At 41.6% G+C, this 23,023-nt stretch overlaps 1 protein-coding gene across 6 annotated transcripts in view; it reads right to left on the reverse strand.

Moving 5' to 3' along the window:
• The window catches only part of ST7 (suppression of tumorigenicity 7), a 97,434-nt gene that overhangs the window by 56,862 nt on the left and 17,549 nt on the right, over window positions 1-23,023 (reverse strand). Inside the window, exon 1 of one of the 6 annotated variants that reach the window (XM_028747773.2) lies at window positions 20,655-21,086. The exons of the other annotated variants lie outside the window; for them this stretch is intronic. Coding sequence (XP_028603606.2) covers window positions 20,655-20,676 — 22 coding nt within the window. The 5' untranslated portion in view covers window positions 20,677-21,086. Of the gene's footprint in view, window positions 1-20,654; window positions 21,087-23,023 lie in introns of those variants that run through there. 6 annotated transcript variants of the gene reach the window in all.

Below are 23,023 nucleotides of genomic sequence, written 5' to 3' on the forward strand. Positions count from 1 at the left end.
GAACAAGGTCTCAGAGTCCCTGCTCTCTATGCATTACAACAGAAGCCAGGGAGACAGAAATGCAACTCATTCATGTTTTTTATACAATGCTACTGTTCAAAAGGAATAGACCAAACAGGAAGGGAGGAGGAGTAGCATTGTGGTAGGTCCTCTGCATTGGTGACAGAGAAAAGGCGGTACTACTCAACACCTACTATGCCTCTGTCTTCACCCAAAAGGAAACCAATGCCCTAGTGATAACAGAATAAATGATGTAAGGAGGGAACTGCAGCCCAAGATAGGAAAAGAGGTAGTAAGGGAACACCTAGCTACTTTAAATGAATTCAGATCTCCAGGGCCTGATGTGCTGCATCCAAAAAGCTCATAAAGGAGCTTGCGGATATAATTCTAGAGCCTTTAAGAATTCTTGGACAACAGGTGAGGTCCCTGCAGACTGGAGGCGGGCAAGTGTTGTCTCCATTTCAAAAATGGAAAAAGGGAAGACCCAGGTGACTACCAACCGGTGAGCTAGAAGGTCCTAGAACAGATAATTCAACAGTCGGTCGGTGAGCATTTAGAAAACAATGCTGTGATTACTAAGACCCAGCATGGGTTTCTCAAAAATAAGTCATGCCAGTCCAATCTTTTATTTTTTTTAAGGAATTACAAACTTGGTGGATCAGGGAAATGCTGTGGACATAGTGTATCTTGATCTCAGTAAGGCTTTTGACAAAGTCCCCCATGATATTCTCGTGGAAGAGGAGACTGAGAGGAGAAATGATAGCCATCTTCAAATATCTTAAAGGTTGTCACATGAAGGAGGGAACATGCTTGTTTCCTCCTGCTCTGGAGGGTAGGACTCAAATCAATGGCTTCAAGTTGCAAGAAAGAAGATTCCGGTGAAACATTCAGAAAGAGTTTCTGACAGTAAGAAAGAAAGCTGGGGCAGGACGCTCTGCGGGACCCTCTGAAGAGTCTGCGAGTGCCCCCCGGCATTTTGTCACCCCCCTCAGTGGTGACACCCGGGGCTAACCGCCCCCACCACACTTCCTCCCTCCGCCCCTGCTTTAGTCACCAAGAAAAAACGTTTATTTTCTGCTAAACCTCTGGATTTTCATTATCTGTAGCCTCTTTTAGTGGGTGAAATGTTTTAAACCTGCATTTAAAAAATATTTATGTGTTTTGGATTTCCCCCCGTTTTATTTTATGCTGGTTTAAATGTAAATGTTTTATAATTATTGTGGTAATTCACTTTGAGTCAATTTTTAAAATAAAAAATAAAAAGCAACTAATAAGATATATATATCTATCTCACTCCACAGCCTATGCATGTTTAACTTGTGCACATTCAAGATTTCTAAGCTTAGCAAAAAAAAGAGGGGGGGACAGAAAGGGGGCAGGCATTGGGAAGAAAGACTTTGGCAATTCCAACAACCATTGAACCCAATGTATTTTGACTACACTGGTACCTCGGGTTACGTATGCTTCAGGTTACATACGCTTCAGGTTACAGACTCCGCTAACCCAGAAATAGTGCTTGAGGTTAAGAACTTTGCTTCAGGATGAGAACAGAAATTGTGCTCCGGCGGCGTGGCAGCAGCGAGAGGCCCCATTAGCTAAAGTGGTGCTTCAGGTTAAGAACAGTTTCAGGTTAAGAACGGACCTCTGGAACGAATTAAGTACTTAACCCGAGGTACCACCGTATAGACAATTGGGATTTAGCCAAGATCCCTTGAATGGAACCCTTGCGTACATTGCAGGCTTAGTGTGTGTGTGTGTGTGTGTGTGTGTGTGTGTACACGCACACACACAAACACAATTACAGACTCAATCACTGAAATTTCAAGAAGGCTGATCATTAAGAGGAACATGGAAGTTAAGAACTGCTGTGTATAACAAACACAGCTTTTAAAAATCTACAACATAATGATCAAAGTGAGTAAGTAGATTAAGAAAAAAATATTTAAATAGGACAGTCTTGAGCTCCTGAAAAATCAGTGCCAACCATATCAATTAAATTAACAGTAAATTAACCTGGAAGCTACAAGTCAAGGAAATGCTACAAAATACTTTGTAAAAATTACATTTTAAAATCTTATGTCAGCGAGTCTCAGATATTTAAGGGTGCTTTTTAAAAATACTCAATAAACACTGCTGTATTTTGAAACCACAGAATTTCCAGTTTCACTCAATTTCTATACAAACCTTCCTATATACTGGCATTCTTTTGCCAATTCTTTTAAAGTGAAAATATACTGAATTTCAAAGATAAATAAGATCAATTTCTATTTCTTTAAGCAGCGTCCCTACAACATGTGAAAACAAAAAGCTGCCAGCTTCACTGGAGTGGATATTGCAACAATACCCATAACTTTCATAAAAGCACCCAGTTCTGCCACTTTTACAAGGCTTCACACAAACTTCTACCACCATCAGCGTGACTCTTGAATAATGGCAATATCTGATAATTAGGATCAAAATATAAAATGAACATACACACAATTGCATTTGAATCAGCCCTATTTCGTAAATGACCCTTAACACATTTGCTACACGGTGCAATTTCTGTCATAGGTTTCTCAAGGAATGGCAATGCACATATAGAAAATATTTCCAGTTTGAAGATTATATTCTACACTGACCTGTCTAATTGCTGCAGGGCAGTAAGGAGAGAGGCAGCCCTGTTGACCTGGGCACTTCTTGTGGCTGACCAAGTTAGGGTGAGGCTAAAAATCACCTGTGCTCAATTTGAAACACATAGCACCTGCTCCTTACGAGTCCCTGATCCACCTGCTGCTTTTTTTGTTTGGAAGGAAGGAATGGCTGTAGTGATTGGTTGTTGGGTATTTAATGCTTGGAGAAAGACCCCGAGCAGATAGATGGGATATTGATGAAGTTGTGACAGTCCTATTGGCACAGAGCTAGGTGCTCTCCACTGATTCTTGGGTGTATGGCAGGCAAGGAGTGAAGGGCAGGTGGGGGTAGATTATTTTCATTTTGAATTCCAAGTCTATACAAGGTTTTTAACCAGGTCAGATGCTTTTGTTGCACAAAGTGCCTATCTCATTGTTTAACACAAAATGTTTGTTCTGATTTGTTTTCCCGCAAAGCAGCTTCCAATCAAAATAAGAAAAATTATAATTATAAATTATTATTATTATTATTATTATTATTATTATTATTATTATTTATATACCACCTTTTATCAGAAAATCCCAGGGTGGTGTGCAACATTAAAAACACATTACAAAATGATACAAGCATAATAAAGAACATACTGACAGACAGCCTAATAATAAAATGAGTCATCATAAAAACAGTCCACTCCCTAACACTTTCACAAAATAATGGCCGAGCTGCATTTCAAGCAGCCTTAGGTCACCTGCCAATGCCTGACTCTTTGTATTTTCCCCTTCCAGAAGTGAAGTGGCTGGCACCTAGAGAGTTGGCCTTTTCCAGCAGTGGCACCCAAATCATGGGGCGTCCTTCTTTAGGAGGTGCTGAGGGAAGCCAACCTTGTTTTCATTTAGGTAAAGGTAAAGGGTCCCCTGACCAATAGGTCCTGTCATGACCAACTCTGGGGTTGCGGTGCTCATCTCGCTTTATTGGCTGAGGGAGCCGGCGTACTCATGTGGCCAGCATGACTAAGCCACTTCTGGAGAACCAGAGCAGCACACGGAAACGGCGTTTACCTTCCTGCTGGAGTGGTACCTATTTATCTACTCGCACTTTGACGTGCTTTCAAACTGCTAGGTTGGCAGGAGCTGGGACCGAGCAATGGGAGCTCACCCCATCGCAGGGATTCAAACTGCCGACCTTCTGCAAGTCCTAGGCTCTGTGGTTTAACCCACAGCGCTACCTGCGTCCCTCGCTGTTTTCATTTAGGCCTCAGGCAAAAAATAATTTTATTTGTTCGGGCTTTTAATGTACTTGTAAGTAGTGTTGTCTGTTCTCTTACTTGCTCTTATCTTTTATTTTCAGGTGTTAAGTAGAAGTGTTTCCATTGCATTCTTATATCTTGCAAATTGCCCTGAAATTAATTTTGAGGAAAGGTGATATGAAAATGTTTTAAATAAATTATGTTGTCAGTGAAGAAAACACGATTATTTATTCGCTCACACACACACACATCCCCCAACGCACACATTAACTAGGTCACTGCAATTTTGAAGATTGTACAAAATATGGAGAAGGGAGGAGAGAGACACCGGAAATCACCAGGGTTTTTGTTTTTTTTAAGCAGGTACTCAGAGAAACTGAGTTCCCTTACCTTTCAAAAATTAAATATTTTTTTTTAAATGGGGCGGGGGCTGGAACAGATATACACACAATGCCTGACCCAAAAACCCACCTATATCTGTAATCAATAATTTTGTGTCTATTTCTAATCCAGATCATTGTCTGCTAGAGTTTATCAAGCACATCTTATGTTTAGCCACTGCCCGCGGGGAGGCGGGACTGAGACTGGGCCCACAATAAGCAAAGAAACATCATGGTGAGTTCCCCCACCTTTCTTTCCAGAAAAAAGCACTGGAAAGCATCATTGCTATCACTGATGAAGATGATGAGTAATTAGCACAGCTCCTCTCCCCCCCCCCCCCCGACATCAGTGTTGTGTAGCAAAGCAAACACAAACGATCAACGTGACTTATCTGGGAGTTTAAAAGGATATGTCTTAAATCATACTGCAAGATAAGTCCTTTTCTGCTTCTTATCTGCATATACTTTGTTGCCACCTATGGCAACAAACCCTGAGATTTTGAGCTCTCTTCTGCTAACACAGTGTAGAATAAGCTTATGAAGGAGAGATCGGGATCATGCAGAGCCGATAGATCCCAGAGTCTATAACTGGAGAAATTCTGGATGGAGGTCAGTGGTAGGGACAAGAAGTAGGATGAGTACGCTTCCTTGCGTACTCATCCTACAGTAGCTCTTGACTAAATAGAGCTCCTGTCTTGAGAACAGCTGAATATGGAACTGTTATCCGTGGAGGCATGTGGTACTAACAGGGTGTCTCCATTTTTTCATACCACTCCAGTTCCCTTCTTTACAACCCAAGTGCTTCCACTCTGGTATGGCCAAGAACCAGCACCATAGCAATCTTGCCTCTCCCAGCAAACATTACCATCACAATTCCAGTCCGAATTATGTTTGGGTTGGATATTGTGCTGCTGCTGTTGAACCAAGATGAAAATATGGTAGGAACAAGTTTTGAACTAGTTTAGGAAGTGGTTGTTATGGTTGTCAGTGGTTTGTGTTTGCCTGAGCTTGTGTCTGCACCAGGGTGGCTAAAAATCAATGTGTGTGTGTGTGTGTGTGTGTGTGTGTGTGTATAAAATCAGATTTTTAAAATTTGAATAGGATTTTTAAAATAAAATGATTTTGGAGGGAAAATCTTTCTAAAGACAGTTTTCTATTTAAGTTACATTATAGTCCAAAGGCTATTCATCAGGAAATAAGGGTTTGTTTTAAGTCTTTCATGTGTGCTAAAACTCAGTCTAAGGTTTGTTTGTTTTTTAAAAAAATCATTTAACCAGATCAGTTAACAAACATGGATACATATGCTATAATGTTATTGTTTCAGTTAAATAAATTGTTTAAATTGTTATTATGGAAATAATTATTTTTCTCCTTCCAATAAAGTACAGCAGAAAAATTTTCCAAATATAAACAGTTAACTTATTGAACCTCTCAATAATTTCATAATTATCTGCCTATGTATTTCTAATAGTATAGCCAAATCAGTAATTTTTTATATAACTGTAAAAACTACTCTGAAAATTTATTATTCCAAAAATGAAACCGTCATCTGGTTGTAAATATTAAGATTATGCCAGCAAGATTGTGTCTTTCTGTAAAAAAATTAAAAAAGAGATTTAAATCAAGTCTTACTGACTAGTGATTTAAGTCATGATTAAATCTTGATTTAAATTGATTTGATTTAAATCAAATCCACCCTGGTTTGGACTAAGGATTCTGAGCCCCTGTGTTCTGATTTGATACATGATATCCAATCACATAACATTTCAGGATTTGGGCCTCTGCCACTGGCCCTTAAATTCTGAGTCATGATTTGCAACTTGGAAGTTTAGATAGCCAATCACGTTGGGAGTGGGAGTGGCTCACACCTTCAGAAATGTATATAAGTTGATTTGCCCCTGTTGTCCAGTTCTGTTAGTTCAATAAAGGTTCTTGCAGTTATCAGTGTGTCTTGTCTTGTAGGAATCCACCTACACTTCAGTGGTTATAGATAAAGACACAGAGCAGGAGCTGGGAACAGTCCCTTGGGTATACTGAATCCAAGCTTCTCATGTTTGGGAAAAGGTTTCGCATATTCAATACAATATCCAATTTTTCAAAAGCTAACCACAGGGTTATTTTGTGATTTCCCCCCCTCTTAAGATAAACTGTGTTGTGTGAAATATTGATGGGGAACATAATGCATTGTTTGCTTCCTGGGACTGGAGCACGCAGATCTCTCATACGAAGATCACAAGACAAAAATAGCAACACATGAGAAGGGAGGGAATTTACTAATGCCTGCCAACCAAGTCCCTTCTTGCTTGGATGATGGCATTCAACCTATTTCAGCATGAGTCTGTTTTAAATAACTTCTAACCTTTCCCTCCCCAGTACTTTCAATTTCACAGGAAAAAAGGGGGCTTGAATACTTGTGTTGTACCACTTTCTTCCTATAAACTCCATATTCCTTTTTAAAGTGAGTGGGGGCATTCTTGCTTATGCATCTTATGGACAGATAATTGTGTTTTGAGTATGGGGAACACCCAGGTCAAAACAACCAGTCCATGGCAGCTCTAAGGCCACCCTTGATCATCCCTGATACTACCTAGATGTTCCACCTTTCCCCCACTCATGTGCCATTCTGAACATCAAAAGCAGAAGGGGGCTCACGATGGAAGTTTATGTGGGTAGATATCACTCTCCACCGGAGGAGGAGACTCTATCCTGGGGGCCCTGGGAATTGTAGACTGGTAAGGTGCCTCAGATGTCACCCTGCCCCTACTCCCCCCATTACAAAATGGATCAAATGTCAGAAATTCTTCTACACTCTACCATACAATATAGCAGGAGTGGCCAACTCCCAAGAGACTGCGATCTACTCACAGAGTTAAAAACTGGCAGTGATCTACCCACTTTTGGGGGGTTCAGGTCAAAGTTGTTAAGCTTTTTTAGGAGAGCCAGTTATCTAACAGTGATCTACCACAGACGTCACGATCTACCTGTTGGACGTGTGGACGTGCCTGCAATACAGAGTTAACAACTGAGATCCAGACTGGGGACAGGAACTGGTTTCCCACCAAAACATGCTCTCCCCACAACTGCTATTTAAATTTGCAATGGCCTATGGCTATGAGCAACAAATATTTATCATTATCAAATGTTGTTTGCCTCTAAAAGGTGTTGCCTGTTGTATTCAGCACCTCTGGGAGCAACCAGGGTGATTTTCAGCAAGAAAGCTGTGTTGGGTTCCTGTCCCAATCAGCAGCAGTACGTTCTGAATTTGGGCTCTTCAGCTGCCTTTTCTTGAAAATGAAAATGGCCACTTTTTACTTTTAAAACAGTAACATAAGGTCAACTTTGGCCTGAATAAAGGATTTCACAGCATTATCAGTTTTTCTTCCAGACACACTCACCTGTTGATTTTTAACAGGCCATTTGCAGGGCACTGTGTATATTTGTAAAACCATAAACTCTAATCAAGGGTGGGGAGGGGGAAGCAACCCTGCTATTACTTACACAAAAATTTTATTTCTCTCCTGTAATATGAAAAGGGGAGGGTCCAAGAGCCCCTGGTTTTGCTAGAGATGACTGATTCTCCGTCAAGTCACTATCTGAAACTCTAATGGCACAACCAACTCTTAAGTTCAAGAGCAAATGCAGATTTTCCAAGCATATTTATAGAAGTGCTTATCTTACTAAACCAAATCTGTTCTCCCCCACACTTTGCCAGTAGGGAGTAGTGAGCATGAAACTGGTATTTGCTAAAGCTCCATGCATTTATTACAGACTTGCTGCAATTCGAAACTATGCAAACAGGAGGAGAAATAGGATTTGCAAAGCAAATCACCAACCTGGAAAAGTCAAATATTAACTTTAGCAGAGATATATCATGTGAAAGTTCAGCAAGTAACAACAAAAAATAGATTCCTGGAAGTATTTCTAGCCTCTTTGGATGGTCAGTACAAGACAAACAACTCTGATTTTTAGGAAAGGTCATGATGCGTGCTGAATTATTATGCTGTTTAAGGAAGGGAGGAAAGCTCAGCAGTGGCACGAGGCGAGATTCTTTTAATTCTATTCTTTCACACAACTGCTGGTCCCAGGTGCATTCCCCCCATTCAGTGCAATGGCACCCCTTTTGGATATTACACTGAACGTGCAAACATTATGGGAAGGAACACACAAAAGGTGGGGTGAGGGCCATTGGGTGCAGTCTGGCTTCCAAATCCATGTCTTTGGTATACACATTGGGGGTGAAGCAGCAGCACCTGAACAGGACTGTGGTGCGCTGATGTACACACACCACACACCACAAGGAGAGATCTGCTGTGAAGAAACCTAGCACCCATACTGCTGTCATATGGCATAGCTAAGTCTTTGTTCACCCAAGATCTCCCATGCATTAGCATCTAACAGCATTCTCTCTCTCTCTCTCCCCCCCCCCACCCGCATTTGCAGGAATAGCAATATTATCTCTCTCTCTAGCTAGCCTTTTAGTCACAATAGAGGAAGCTCCAGTCTATCTCCCAAGGCTTAGTTCCACAGCCAATTTAAATGAGATGGCCAGGACAAAAATCTATAAAGAACAGAAGGCCCGAGACTATGCTGAGTGCCTCTCTCACTGCTAAGTACAGCCATTTACATGTTTTATGCTACCTTGTGCGATGCAAATGCACTGGATAGATGGGGCAGCCATTTTCTAAACAAATAAATTGTATCCATCATCAGAGACTTTTGAAGTCTCAAAACACTCATAGAGATTCACGGTTTTAAAACCTTTATCGTTACGATTCATAGGCTGGGTGGGTGGGAGGAGATGAGCTTAATTCATGTTGGGATATTTAGTGGAAAACAAAAGCAAAGGAGAGTTCTCCTTTAGTATTATATGAAACCGAAGAACCAAGTGAAACATTACTTCTAAAGGCATTACGCATCACAGCCTCAATTAAGGCAACCACCTGCTTCCTTATGAGCCTGTCCTTTAAGGTCTTTATCAGAGGTCCTTCTTCAGTGGTCCACACCTTCAGACATTTGGAGGTGGCAACAGGAGACAGTCCCTTTTTGGTGGTTGGACCCCAGTTGTGGAACACGCTTTATGGCATGGGTAGGCAAACTAAGTCAAGATCTGGCCCAATTGCCTTCTAAATCCGGCCAGCGGACGGTTCGGGAATCAGCATGTTTTTACTTGAGTAGAATGTGTCCTTTTATTTAAAATGCATCTCTGGGTTATTTGTGGGGCCTGCCTGATGTTTTTACATGAATAGAATGTGGGTTTTATTTAAAATGCATCTCTGGGTTATTTGTGGGGCCTGCCTGGTGTTTTTACATGAGTAGAATGTGTGCTTTTATTTAAAATGCATCTCTGGGTTATTTGTGGGGCATAGGAATTTGTTCATTTTTTTTTTTCCAAAATACAGTCTGGTCCCCCACATGTTATGAGGGACAGTGGACCGGCCCCCTGCTGAAAAAGTTTGCCAACCCCTGCTTTATGGGGATACTAAGATGGCACTTACTTTGCTATATTTTAGGTGCCTTTAACAGATGTTTTTATTGCTATCAGGGTGCCGTTGGTTTTCAATAGCAGTTTGTTTTGTTTTGTTTGTTTGTGACATGTGTGCTTTTATTTCATTTAGTACTGTTGTTTCGGGCTTTAGTGCTGCTTTAATTACTTTTAGTTTTAATGTATTGTTTATTCACTGCTATAGCGAGGAGCTGTGGAACATTTTATGCTGAAAGGAAGGGATGTATGCCAGCAGGTCAGCACCCATACTTATTGAAAGCTCCTCTGGTGTAGATGTTCTGCGAGTGGTAAATGAGAGAGGGAGCAGCCTTGAATCCACATGATCCCAACATCCCCCTGTTCCGCTGCCCCAACATAGCAACAAAAGGGCCAATAACTACATCAGAGCTGGTGCAGTTAACTTCCTTCCCACTGATGTTTCATGGGGAGTTGGGGGGAGATGTTTGTGGGTGGAGAGAGAAAACGCTGTCTCCCCACCCTTCCAACCTAGGTTCAGAAAGAAGTCTACATGGTTTGCCTGTTTATGATTAACACCAGAATTCCTAGGTCATGAGCTGGGGCTACACTAAAATTTACAATAGAATATGTCTTGTTGCACTGATATTAAGTACCTTTTTTTAATAATAAAAAAAAAGATGTTCATCTAATGGAGCTTCCCACAATCCAACGCAACTGTGAAGTCCTAAGCAAAGGGTTTATAGAAGCAATGTGTAGAACTGACGTTCAAAGCTGCAGAGCACCGATGGCCAGAATTATACCTTGCAGCCACTTCTCTGCAAACTCCCAATGTTCCTAAATAAAAAATGATGATCTGCTGAAAGCATGGCAGATATTTCTTGCATCATTAACAGCTTTCAAGGAAGCTATAAAATTAACTCATGTTAATTTTATTCAGTGGCTATTGGCTTTCACTTAGCTCAGCTGTTTGACAAGGGTAATATTGTATTTCAGAAACAGTCCTTGGCTCATATAGTGCATAGGATGCTGCCTTATCTTAGCTTGGACTATTTACCCATGTTGTTCTGTATTGCCTGGGCCTGAAGTGGTTCTTCAAAGTCTCAGGAAGACCAGCTTTTCTCAACACCTGCTACCTGAAGTTCTTTTAATGGAAGATGTCGAGGGCTAAACCTGGAACCATCTCCATGATGCAGCCCCCATCCCCTGGGTACCTATTTTAGAACTGTATATCAAAAGATCACAGCAAAAGATAATTGTAGTGCTGACCATCTGGGCCGTAAATCAAAGTCTCAAAACTGGCTTTTATGAAAGATGCAATCTCACAGTTCTTTCTTGGAGGATACCTGCAACAAATCCAAAAAGGTATCTAACTAATTACAGTGGTACCTCGGGTTACAGACGCTTCAGGTTACATACGCTTCAGGTTACAGACTCCGCTAACCCAGAAATAGTACCTCGGGTTAAGAACTTTGCTTCAGGATGAGAACAGAAATCGTGCAGCGGCGCAGCGGCAGCAGGAGGCCCCATTAGCTAAAGTGGTGCTTCAGGTTAAGAACAGTTTCAGGTTAAGAACAGACCTCCAGAACGAATTAAGTTCTTAACCCAAGGTACCACTGTGGTTTAAGTGAGGTCACGCACGATGACATTTGTCTTATAAAAATAGCTACCTCTTTCCCATAATTTTGAATCCCATCATATCCCCACCACAAATGTCAACTGTCTGTGTAAGAAGTAAACAGCATAAGGTACTTCTATTATCACTTCCATTTTTTCTACAGGTTCAAATCTAGTCAGGATTTCGTATTCTTTGAACTGACAAAACAGAGCAAAGTTTCAGTAGAAAGAGAGTCCAAATTCTGCACAGAGAAAGACTGGATTTTGCTACACCTGGACAAATGAGGCTTGTAAATAAGCGGCTTGCTTCCACACAACCAAGTCATTAAAGCCTTAAAAAACACAACACTTATATTTCCCTTGGGGCTCAGAAGACTGAAGCATAGCTGGAGGAAAGGTAGCATACATATGTGATAATCCAGGCTGCATATTTCCCAATAGCTGATGGACTGGAGAAACAGAGTTCTTCAAAGCACTTATTTATACTCTTAAGCCCCCCTGGACATCCTGTTTGGGACATCACCAGGATGCGCCCCCACCCCAACAAAGCTGAAATTCTAAGGAAGTTGAATTCTGCAACCAATACTAATTTCTAAACTTAACTTGTGCAAGTTCACCATTGCACAACAAATTGCCCTGAAAACAAATGAGAAATTGCAGGGCATGTCTACTCAGAAATAAGTCCTGCTGAATGCAGTTGGGCCTACTTGCAAGTAGGTGAAGTTAGGAGTCCAGTCTTACTTCTGGGAAAGAGAAATCTAGTACTAAAACCTCCTCTTCTAAGGTAGGGGATCACATAGCATTGTGATAGCAGCCTGTCCAGACTTCTCCCTGACAGACCTCTCAACTTGATTTATGTAGCACTAGGCAAACATTTAAGAAATAAAACAACAGAGAAAAAACCCCTAGTGCTTATTGCAGCGATAAGACTGAGGAAGAGGTATACTCAGCTCTTTACCTATGGTACAAGCCTGGCTTTCTCCTGGAGTGGACACACCAGCAAATTTTGGTTATTGGAGAGAAAAGAAATTAAGCTACTAAATATATAAGAATCAAATCCTGGGTAAAGCCATCAGTCTTACCTCTGCATCCCAAGATTCAGACAGGTTGCCCATGTTTCTTTTGAGAGAAGGGCTACAGCTCAGTGGTTGAGCACCTGCTTACCTGCAGAGGGTTCAAAGTATAACCACTGCTATCTTCAGTTGGGGATGGGAATGTTCCCTGACAAACCATGGAGAGCAGCTGTCATTCATACTGAGCTACATGGAAGAATGATCTGACCGGTGATCTCACACCTTCACCGCTAGTGAATAATATGGTTTTCTCCCACCCACAAATCTCGGCTTTGTATTTTTCTATGTTCTTAAAGTGGTGCATGTATATTTATTTACCTACTCATATGTTCCTCCATCACTATTTATTTTTAATGTAAGAAAGAAAGAAAGAAAGAAAGAAAGAAAGAAAGAAAGAAAGAGGGAAGGAAGGAAGGAAGGAAGGAAGGAAGGAAGGAAGGAAGGAAGGAAGGAAGAAAGAAAGAAAGAAAGAAAGAAAGAAAGAAAGAAAGAAAGAAAGAAGGCTGGAGCTGCGTGACATCACAGCAACTCATCAGTCAACCTTCCGCCAAAGAGCAGGTCTTTTTCTTCCAAGCTTGTCTTACCCTGAATTGAATGTAGCAAAGCCATTCCCAAACAGATGTCACTGTTTTACAAAAGTTACACCTGTTTTCACTTAGTATGAATTGCTGCCAGCTATATCCATGATAGGGAAGCGGGTGGCGCTGTGGGTTAAACCACAGAGCCTAGGACTTGCCGATCGGAAGGTCGGTGGTTCAAATCCTCGCAACAGGGTGAGCGCCCGTTGTTCGGTCCCTGTTCCTGCCAACTTAGCAGTTCGAAAGCATGTCAAAGTACAAGTAGATAAATAGGTACTGCTCTGGCGGGAAGGTAAATGACGTTTCCGTGCACTGCTCTGGTTCGCCAAAAGCGGCTTAGTCATGCTGGCCACATGACCTGGAAGCTGTATGCCGGCTCCCTCGGCCAATAAAGCAAGATGAGCGCCGCAACCCCAGAGTTGTCTGCGACTGGACCTAACGGTCAGGGGTCCCTTTACCTATATTCATGATCGCTCAAATTCAGGTTGCTATCTCTCTCTCTCTCTCTCTCTCTCTCTCTCTCTTTAACACACATACATATAAATATATATCTATATTACATGCTTTGAAATGAAGAGGTAACAATATTATATTCCATCATCATTATAGATTTGAAACCATCAGAAATTTTGGAACTTGATTATCTGTAGTTGCAGTTGGCAAAATCAGAATCTAGTAACATTCTGCAAAGTCACACACATCACAGAATGGATGACTAGTTTCCCCTTCCTTAAACTGCAAGATAAATTTTTATTTTATTCTAAATAGCACTAGTAAGGTGTGAAAGACAGCCTACTGTATATATAGTTGAATGAGTTTAATGGGAATAAATGCAATAGCTGTGGCTCGTTTGTTTGCTTTTTTTGTTTGTTTGTTTAGTGGGGGGGAGATGCAAATTAAATGGAAATGCCTCATTTTCACAGTGGCTGAGAACAGCACAGCAGCACATGGAGAAGCACAGCTGGTATTCAAGCTCCAAGCTACTACCCCAGCTGAATGGCTATCAGTATTAAGTGCCAACCAGACTAAGACAAAACGTCACCCAGCAATTGTTCTTATTATTTTTTTTGCCCCTGATTCGGCAGTTCCACTCTTTTAAATTCAGATACTAATTTAGTCTGAAGCAATATACAATGCAGATCATATTGTGCAAGAGTCTATGGTGTTGGGTTCATGCCAGTCATTTCCTGAACAGATTGCCAATAGAGGATTGTTCCCAATTTGCAACGAGGGGACCATCTGGGAAGAGAAGGAATATGCTAGGATATGTAATTGGGGCTTTCAGTTAAGTAAATAGAACACCTGAAGATCGTAAGGCCTGTGGAAAATGGGAAAATGAATGCCATGGAACGGGCAGAGGAGAACAAAAAAACATGGAAACCAAATTGGATCAGCAGTTGGATCAAAATGTAAAGGACAAACAAACCTCAGCTGCGGATGCATCACTGTTTTTTTGTCTCTCCTTTTCTCTTAATAGGCATGTGCTGAAGAGAATGTATTCTATGTTCCCATGGACGAACAATGGTGTCGGATTGCCAGGGCACACTGCTATAAACGTCAGCAGCACCGTAGCAAGCTTTCAGATATAGAGATTCCTGAGCGACACTCATTTATTCCACTGGGAATTGTGCAGAATTCCTTTCTTAGACAGTGCCCAAAGACTGCTCTTTCCCTACTCTTTTAGTAATGCAAGTCTGTTTCATTCAGCATTTCAAACAGCCCGAGCAATCTCAGATTGTAGTAACTGGTTGGCCACATCACCATCTAGACCAGGGTTTACCAAACTTGAGTCTCTAGCTGTTTTTGGACTACATCTCCCATCATCCCTGACCACTGGTCCTGCTAGCGAGGTGTGATGGGAGTTGTAGTCCCAACAAGAGCTGTTGACCCAATTTTGGCAAACCTTGATCTAGACCAGCGGTTCTCAACCTGTGGGTCCCCAGATGTTGTTGGACTACAACTCCCATCATCCCTGAGCTCTGGCCTTGCTAGCTAGGGGTGATGGGAGTTGTAGTTCAACAACATCTGGGGACCCACAGGTTGAGAAAGGCTGGTCTAGAGACTATGGTTTCCAAACTAGACGATTGGTTTAGTTGGAAGGCTACTGTTTTTGATTCCCCACACATAAGCTAGCAGCTATCAAAACACTTTAGTGGCACCTTCACATCCTCTGCAGCTAACCTCTTAAGTTTCACACATGTAGCTTTGGTTTCTCATCAACATGCAAAGAGGCACGTCGACTCTAAAACTCAACCTACAACCTGCTTCTGAGCTCAACCACATTCACACTTCAGAAGATCTTCTGATGGCCAGTCTAAATCTTACCTCATGCCATTTCAGTCCATTTAAACAGATCTTGTCCATGGAGGACAGCCTATCTTTATTTTCCTTTAGTGCATTTTAAAGACGTTATCAAATCCTATCATCATTCTAGAAACACGGTAATGGGAACGAAGCACATTCCACTTAGCTGAAGGTCTCAGCAACAATAGTAGAGGAACCTGCCATGTTACCTGTAAACCCTCTAATGAGGCAACAGAATAAGGTGTTTACCTTCATTGCAATTTCACTATGTTGATGACTCACCTTTTTATCAAGTGTTAGAAACTCATAAATATAAGCTAGGCGCCAAATGGCTCCTTAAACCAAGGTTACAGTCACCAAAATGGAACGTCTAGCTGCCATTTTGGGGAAAGACAGCTCTGAAGTATTCTTTTTCAAATGATGCACTGACTGCGATTGACTTATCAGTGAAACATTTGTCTAGTTTAGATCTCAACCTTGAGCTAGGTTAAGAACTTTGAGAATTTAAAGAAGAAAAATCACTTTGTCCAGGGATAGTCTGCGTATATATTGGCCTTTTCCTACCTCTTTTTGTTAATGGTGACATGGACCACTCATAACATAAGAATATTCTTCACAACTGTGAGCAGGGCTGTGGGGTAGGTTAAAGTAAAGACAAGCTACAACAATTAACTCTAACATAATTGTTCACTGCTCCTGCTCAGGCTGCGCAGGAAAAGCACTTTGGTTCCCAAACTTCATTCTGATTGTGCAGGTAAGATGTAAGTGACAGAATTCTACAGGATGTAGTATTAGTGTGTGAAAACTGCAGTTCCCACTCCCGTTGCCCTTAAGAAACTACAGTTTCCAGAATTCTTTGGGGGGAAGAATGTGTCTTGGATATGTTTACAGTGCATGGTTTATGCCCTGCCAAGCAAATCTGTCTCAGCCCCAGTCCAACAACCTGCAATATGAGCGTCCCCATAATGCTGACCTACTTTAAATGGGTCGCTGTAAGAATCACAATATTATATATGGGAAGTGTTCTAAACTGTTTTTGTTGTTGTTGTTTTTTAAAAAAGAACAAAATTTCTTGCAGGAGGAAAAGTACTTTGGTTATACATTATACAGAGTCCTGATTCCCAACATCATGGGGCTCTGATCGCTGGGAAGTCCAGTTTTCTGTTCTTGGCTGCACCTTGGGAACAACACATTGCACTGTCATTTGATCTGTACCGGACGGCGATCAAGTCTAGATAAGCTAATAACTACAACCATCCTTATCTGGTACTTCCCCTCACAAGCAGTTTGGACACGGTGACCTTGAGGGTTTCCTTTCTCTGTATAAACTGAAACCAGCATCTCTTGAACTTGCCCTTTCCCATAACAACTGTGGCTACTGGTAACCTGACACATCGCTTGATCTGAACAATTCAATACTTCTTTTCTATATCCCACCGCTTTACTTCTGAGTATGCACAGACACGGTTATGCACTGCTATTCACCTTTTAAAAGCGACACAATCCTCTCTGAGGGCACCCAAATTTGAGGTAACATTTCAAGTACATTAAAAAATATGTAGATAAAAACCTCTTGTCATGCTACCAGGTACAATATTTTCTGCCATTCCAGGCGGAAATATACTTAAAAAGTTTGTTCCAAACTTCCACACGCATGCAACACTACAGAAGGTTCTGGATTGCTGCATCTTTCCCCCACAGCCAAACCAAAGGCAATACGAAAGCATGGATCCCCAAGTTTGTGATTATGCCACCCTATGCAACTGCATAATGTGCACCTTTTGCTGGCTGAGCCAGCCAAGAATGCTATTTATTTGCAATATTCATATGCCCATTGCAGATTTGTCCTGGTCTGGTGCATGTAATGTTTTTCATGTTGTAGTTGTGTGATTTGTGCTCATGCTGTACTGTGAAGTCCATTGGCTATGAACAATAAAATCAGCTGGCTGACTATATAAACATACTGCCCAATAGCAAAGGTTCTCTGGGCAGTTTACCAGTAAAAATTAAAAACAGAAAGATAGAAACATACAGCAGAAAAATATAAAACAGAATAAAACGAGTAACAGGATAAAAGCAGAATCCAGAAAACCAAACCTTTCAACTGATGACTTATTTTATGATCAGGAAACGTAAACATCATGGTGCTAAGGTTACTTTCCTGGGGGCCGGGGGACAGAAAACAGGCATACTTCTCTACCTCTTGCAGGTTTTAGGAAGTGGTGTGATGTTTGTTTGTGTGTGTGTGTGTGTGTGTGTTGTCTCTTCTAAACAAAGCTTTAAAATATTTTGTAAATGTTATTTTAACTTCCTGTTAATACCATTAACAACAACAAAAAAGGCAACTTCCATTCTGTAAACCATGAAAGGGCTTTAGAGTACCACAAGGGAGTGTGAAATTTCAGGAAGGGAGTGTTAGTATCTCAGCTCACAGTCAGAGGTTCTAGAGGACCAATCACAGGGAGATGGTCCTGAGGCAGGTAGAAAATTCCCTTCCCTTCTCTCCTACATCAGAAAAAATAATAATAATAATAATAGGTGAATGCCTCCAGGAAGGGAGACTTCACAGACTCGCATCTGATTTGTGATGAAGGAAGCAGAGAAAGCGATGGCCAGAGTTCTGTATGTATGGTTTCTGAAGTCAAAGCTCCTGTTCTATTCCTCTTCTAATGCCAACGTTGGGCAAATCCAACTACTGCATGCACTGATGCATAAGAATCTCCATACTCACTTGTTGAATGATGTAGGGTTGTGGAGCAGGAGTCACAAAGGTAGAAGAGGTTCAGAAGTGGGACCACCAAGCTCAAAAAGTGTGCAAAATACTGCTTCAGGGATAGGATGAACAACCATAAGCACACAAGGACCATCAGGCCAAAGGACCATCCAGTCTAGCATCCTGTTCTCACAGTGGCCAACTAGATACCATGGGTGGTATGCAACTAATTTTACTAGACCCACTAGAAAAGTTAGGCCCATTAATTTCAATGGGTCTGGCCTGAGTAAAACGAAGTTTATTTATTTCGTACGATTTCTATACTGCTCGACGGTCATAAAACCTCAGAGTGGTCTACAAAAATGAACAATGAAACTATCACTAAAAGAGGTTGAAAACACATGCCAATATTCTGCATGCTTCAGTACTTGAATGCCACCCACATGTCTTTATAGAGCAAATTTAATAATAATGTGCCTCTCCAAAGCTCATTTCAAGGGGGGGACAGTCTTAAGTGCTAGGGGAAGAATCAAATAGCAAGGGGGAAAAGGCTTGGGTCTTATGTGCATTAAAACAAGCCAGGAACACAGAGTTTCAGGCATGCACGGTGCACCTCGCTATGCATCCAAATCGCACATGTCTAGAATACCTTTAAAAGGAATCACTGAGGTGGTGTTCTGTGCTGTGCTACTTCTAAACCTGTTCCCAGAAATAGGTGTTCTAGAGGCAAGCTTGAATGCAAGGTGAAGAATCACCTTGCCTACTGCAGACCTCTCACACTTTCAGCATGGTTAGTGCACATCTGAAGCCGCCCTAAGACAAAGGAGAGATAATGGCCTTCTGCAAAGAGGAAAATGGGAAGAAGAAAAAACACACCTCGTAAAACTTCCTCTGATTGGCTGCAGCACTGCTAGCCATCAAGCTTGCAAAAGCAGTTAACCTGTCTTGGATTGGGGTGGGGCTGCACAAAGCCCTGGCTAAGGTTATTCTCTGAAATTCTCAACTTTATAACCATTTGGAGTTTGCTGTTAACGAAAAGGAACTAAAATAAATTTCATAAAATAAGCAGGGTCGTCCCCCCCCAATTCCACGCACTCTTTTAAAAACCAGAAATTACATTAATCAGGATGTCATGGAAACAAAAGCTTGCCCAGCTGTTATCAGAAGGGAAGCCAGTTAGTTACCACACTGGCAACTCTATGAAAGAGTACTGTTCGGCAGACAATAAGGAAGTCCTTTATTTTCAGGACTATTTATATAGATGGCTTTTTGCCGTTAGCTATTACCCTGTACACCCTTGGGTAAAAGTGTTGAAGCAATAGCAGCCATTCCTTTTTCTTTTTGATCATGTAGACGCTTTGCAAGTTGCATTCCCCAGGTAATTCACAAGTGCCAGGCTAAAAAGTGTTCAACATTCTACTTTTAGTACCAGCTACTGGGATATGTATATGCAAAAAAAACAAACAAACCACCAACCCAAAGTTATGAGACGAGGCCAATAATGCAACATTTCTTGGGAAAGGGAAGAAAACTAAAACAATGCACAGATGGTGATGCGTTTTATTCTCCCTTGACCTTGAACAGGCATTGTGTTATGATGAGTGGGAAGCTGAATCAAAAGAACCAATTAACCCTTGGAAACATCCAAGTCCTTTAAGGGCTGAAGTTGTTGTCCCACACTATTACCAATCTAAAAGATCTGGGACCTCTGTAATCAGGAACCTAGATTAACCACTGTGGCGAATAAATCCCTTCCCACCGTTACAAAAATCAGATCCCAAATTATTTTGGTGCATGTTATACCATACCCTTGTAAGTCAGCACAACATCTTATTTTTATTTCCCTTTTTGTTTATAAGCCTACTGGGCAATACTGATTCCCAGTGGTGTCACTGTCATCGCTAATATTATCAGGACTAAGGTCCAATACACAATCCTCTCTCACTTTGGTAGCTTCCCAATGGTTTTTTAAAATGGAAAACAAACCTGCCATGCATCTATGCTGCCTCCTTTGCACCAGACCCAGCTTGTGAGTTTCAATATACAACCAGCCACTGACATTATATGGGATTATTATTATTATTATTGCTTTCACTATATCCCCAATGCTGCAGTCTATCACACCAGCAAACCAAACTTTAGAATCTTTTAAACAAAATTGCGTTTTATTATATAGCAGCAAGCTGGCACTCCATTGTTAAATAGGTTCTAGCTGCCCAGCACATAATCCTGCAGCAATCCTTCAAACACTCTCATTATCACATGGGTAACTCTTTAATTACTGCAACTGCAATAGCAAGATATTGTGTGTGTGTGTATGTGTGTGTGTACATGCACACGCTGCTCTCTCAGTCTTGCTCACACACAAAGAACATATTCAAGCAAAACCACATTTTCTTTTGGATCTTTTAAGCGGCCTGGATTCGGAATCACTGACAGCTCTTGGCTGTCTGGCTGCCAGAGTCAAAGACACGCAGAAGGAGAGACGATCGAAACCTCCCCCCTAGCATCTTCACCAAGCAAGCTGGAACCACGTATTTTATTAATTACTATTACTATTTTATTCTGAACCCTTCAACACGGCAGAATGAAGTTACCGGGCATGGAACAAATCCGGCCAGCCAGACCTGCCCACCAACACAAAATGCAAGTGAGAGAACACGTTTACTTACATGACGACTCTGTGCCAAACATGGCTGGCTCCAGATGCTCAAATCTCAAAAGAGGGGTTAAAAGGGAAAAGAAAGAGAGCTGCGGGGAATGTGTCAGAGAAGGGATGAAGCTTCTACACAGCAAGGGTCATGAAACCAGACAGCGCAGTCCCCACAGCTAGCCAGCCTCCAGATTTTCCTCTCTTCCTCCCCAAGCTCCACTCTGCAGATTGCCTCTCTCTGCAGCTCTTAAAGCAAAACAGGTCCTTCTTCGCAGAAGCAATTTTTTTGTAATTAAAAAAAAAAAAAGGCAAAGGAACAGGAGTACTTATTTTAAAAAATCCAGCAAAGGCCAGTGTCTCTTCTGCTGATGCAGTGAGGCAGAAATAGGTAGCAGACACCAGATACTGCAATTCACAGCCCCTGCTCTCAGTAAGACAATAGCATAGCTTATGCATACACTGGATGACGTCAGAACACTGCAAAGACTGACTGCTGTTAACCACAGGCTCAGAGGGAGCCTGAATAGAGCACCGCAATTCAAATGGGAATTCTTTTGTCACAAAAACGCAGAAGACAAAGAACCACACATATTTCCCCTCCCTGCTGATTAAAACAGAAGGAACCTTCTGCACGCTAGAGGATGGGGAGCAAGCAACATTGTCCTTGGGATGAATGGTAAATACATTTCCTCAGCTGCAGCAAGTCCTTCCTTACCATGCATTAGACACATTATTATTATTATTATTATTAATAAATCTACTCCCAATATGCTATCATACGTTCAATGTATGCCCTAGAGCAGATGGCTGTTTAACAAGCAAAGAGCAACCCAGCGTCTATGATTCACTCCAAAACCCTTTCTGATAAATTGACAAGAGGGAGAGAGAGAGAGAGAATATTCCTAAATGTGTTTGTGCACCACTGACCAAGCACTGTGAATTGACTGTGAATATGACCCCAAGCCAAGCCAATTTTGCCTGTTGGCCCTGCAAAATATTCGATCAAGGTGTGGCAAAACATGCGCTCGTGGTTTTGCTCATAATGAATATAAAAAACAACCCACACTTCGATCTCAAGGGGGCTTGTATGTAACAATAAACAAACAAAATATGCAAAATATGCATATTAAACTGGATCTGGATATATTAGCATGCTAGCACACTGAGTCAATGAAAACTTTACAGTGTCTTCATTTAGTGCATGGGTAGGCAAACTAAGGCCCGGGGGCCAGATCCGGCCCAATTGCCTTCTAAATCTGGCCCACGGACGGTCCAGGAATCAGCATGTTTTTACATGAGTAGAATGTGTCCTTTTATTTAAAATGCATCTCTGAGTTATTTGTGGGGCATATTTGTGGGTTCATTTCTCCCCCCCCCCCAGTCTAGTCCGGCCCACCACATGGTCTGAGGGACAGTGGACCGGTCCCCTGCTGAAAAAGTTTGCTGACCCCTGTTTTAGTGCAAATGGAATGGATGTCTAACTCCTGAACCACACAGGATATTCAGTGCCATCATCTTGAAGCAGAGCACTGCCATTTTGAACATTATCATGATGAATATTTTTCCATCCTTCGACTACGTGTAGGGGGGGAAAGACAGTTTGACAGATGCAAAACATGAGGCTTGCGAGTTGTGGTGGAAAGTACAAGGATTTTAGTTCCAGTTAGAACAGTCGTAGGCCTAATAGCTGATAAGGGCTACATAAGAAAATGCTAACAAAACGGGGCATGTTTGACCAGAAATAATATAACGTATTGGAAGGTTCTCATAATAGGCAAAGGTGCAAAGGATATTGTCTGATCCTCCCCCCCCCCCCCCCTGTTGGGCACAGCTAATTTTACCAAGCTTTTTTAAAAATAAAATAGAGACAGTAGTATTTCCACACCTTAGTCTTTGCTACAAATAATCATTTTAATATACGTATAGTGCCATCAATAGTGATTAGGCACATGTACCTGATGCGTAAATATAGTACATGTGTAGTAGTTTTTCTAGCTTACTGTTTCTACTTTCCACTAAACAGCATTTTGTAAGACAAACTGAGCAATGGGAAACGCTATGGTAATTAAGACAAGCACTGTCTTTCATCCCTCTTCGTTTTTTACTTTTAAGTACTTTTAAGTACTCCTGCCTCAGAGGAGCAGCAGCAGCAGCACCCGTGCTTTAAGCAGCCAGGTGAACTGGAAATGGGAAGGAACGCAATGGAGATCTAGAATCCAGCAAGATGTTCTTTTGGATTTGCTGCAGAAGGAGGAGGGAAGAGAGCAACAGAACTGTGACTCCAGCTTCAGCCTGAATTGTCAGCAGTGTGATAATTCCTTTCATCCTTGTTGAGCATGTAGTGCAGGGGTAGGCAACCTAAGGCCCAGGGGCCGGATGCGGCCCAAT

Source organism: Podarcis muralis, chromosome 10, assembly GCF_964188315.1.
Source record: "Podarcis muralis chromosome 10, rPodMur119.hap1.1, whole genome shotgun sequence".
NCBI classification, from domain to species: Eukaryota; Metazoa; Chordata; class Lepidosauria; order Squamata; family Lacertidae; genus Podarcis; species Podarcis muralis.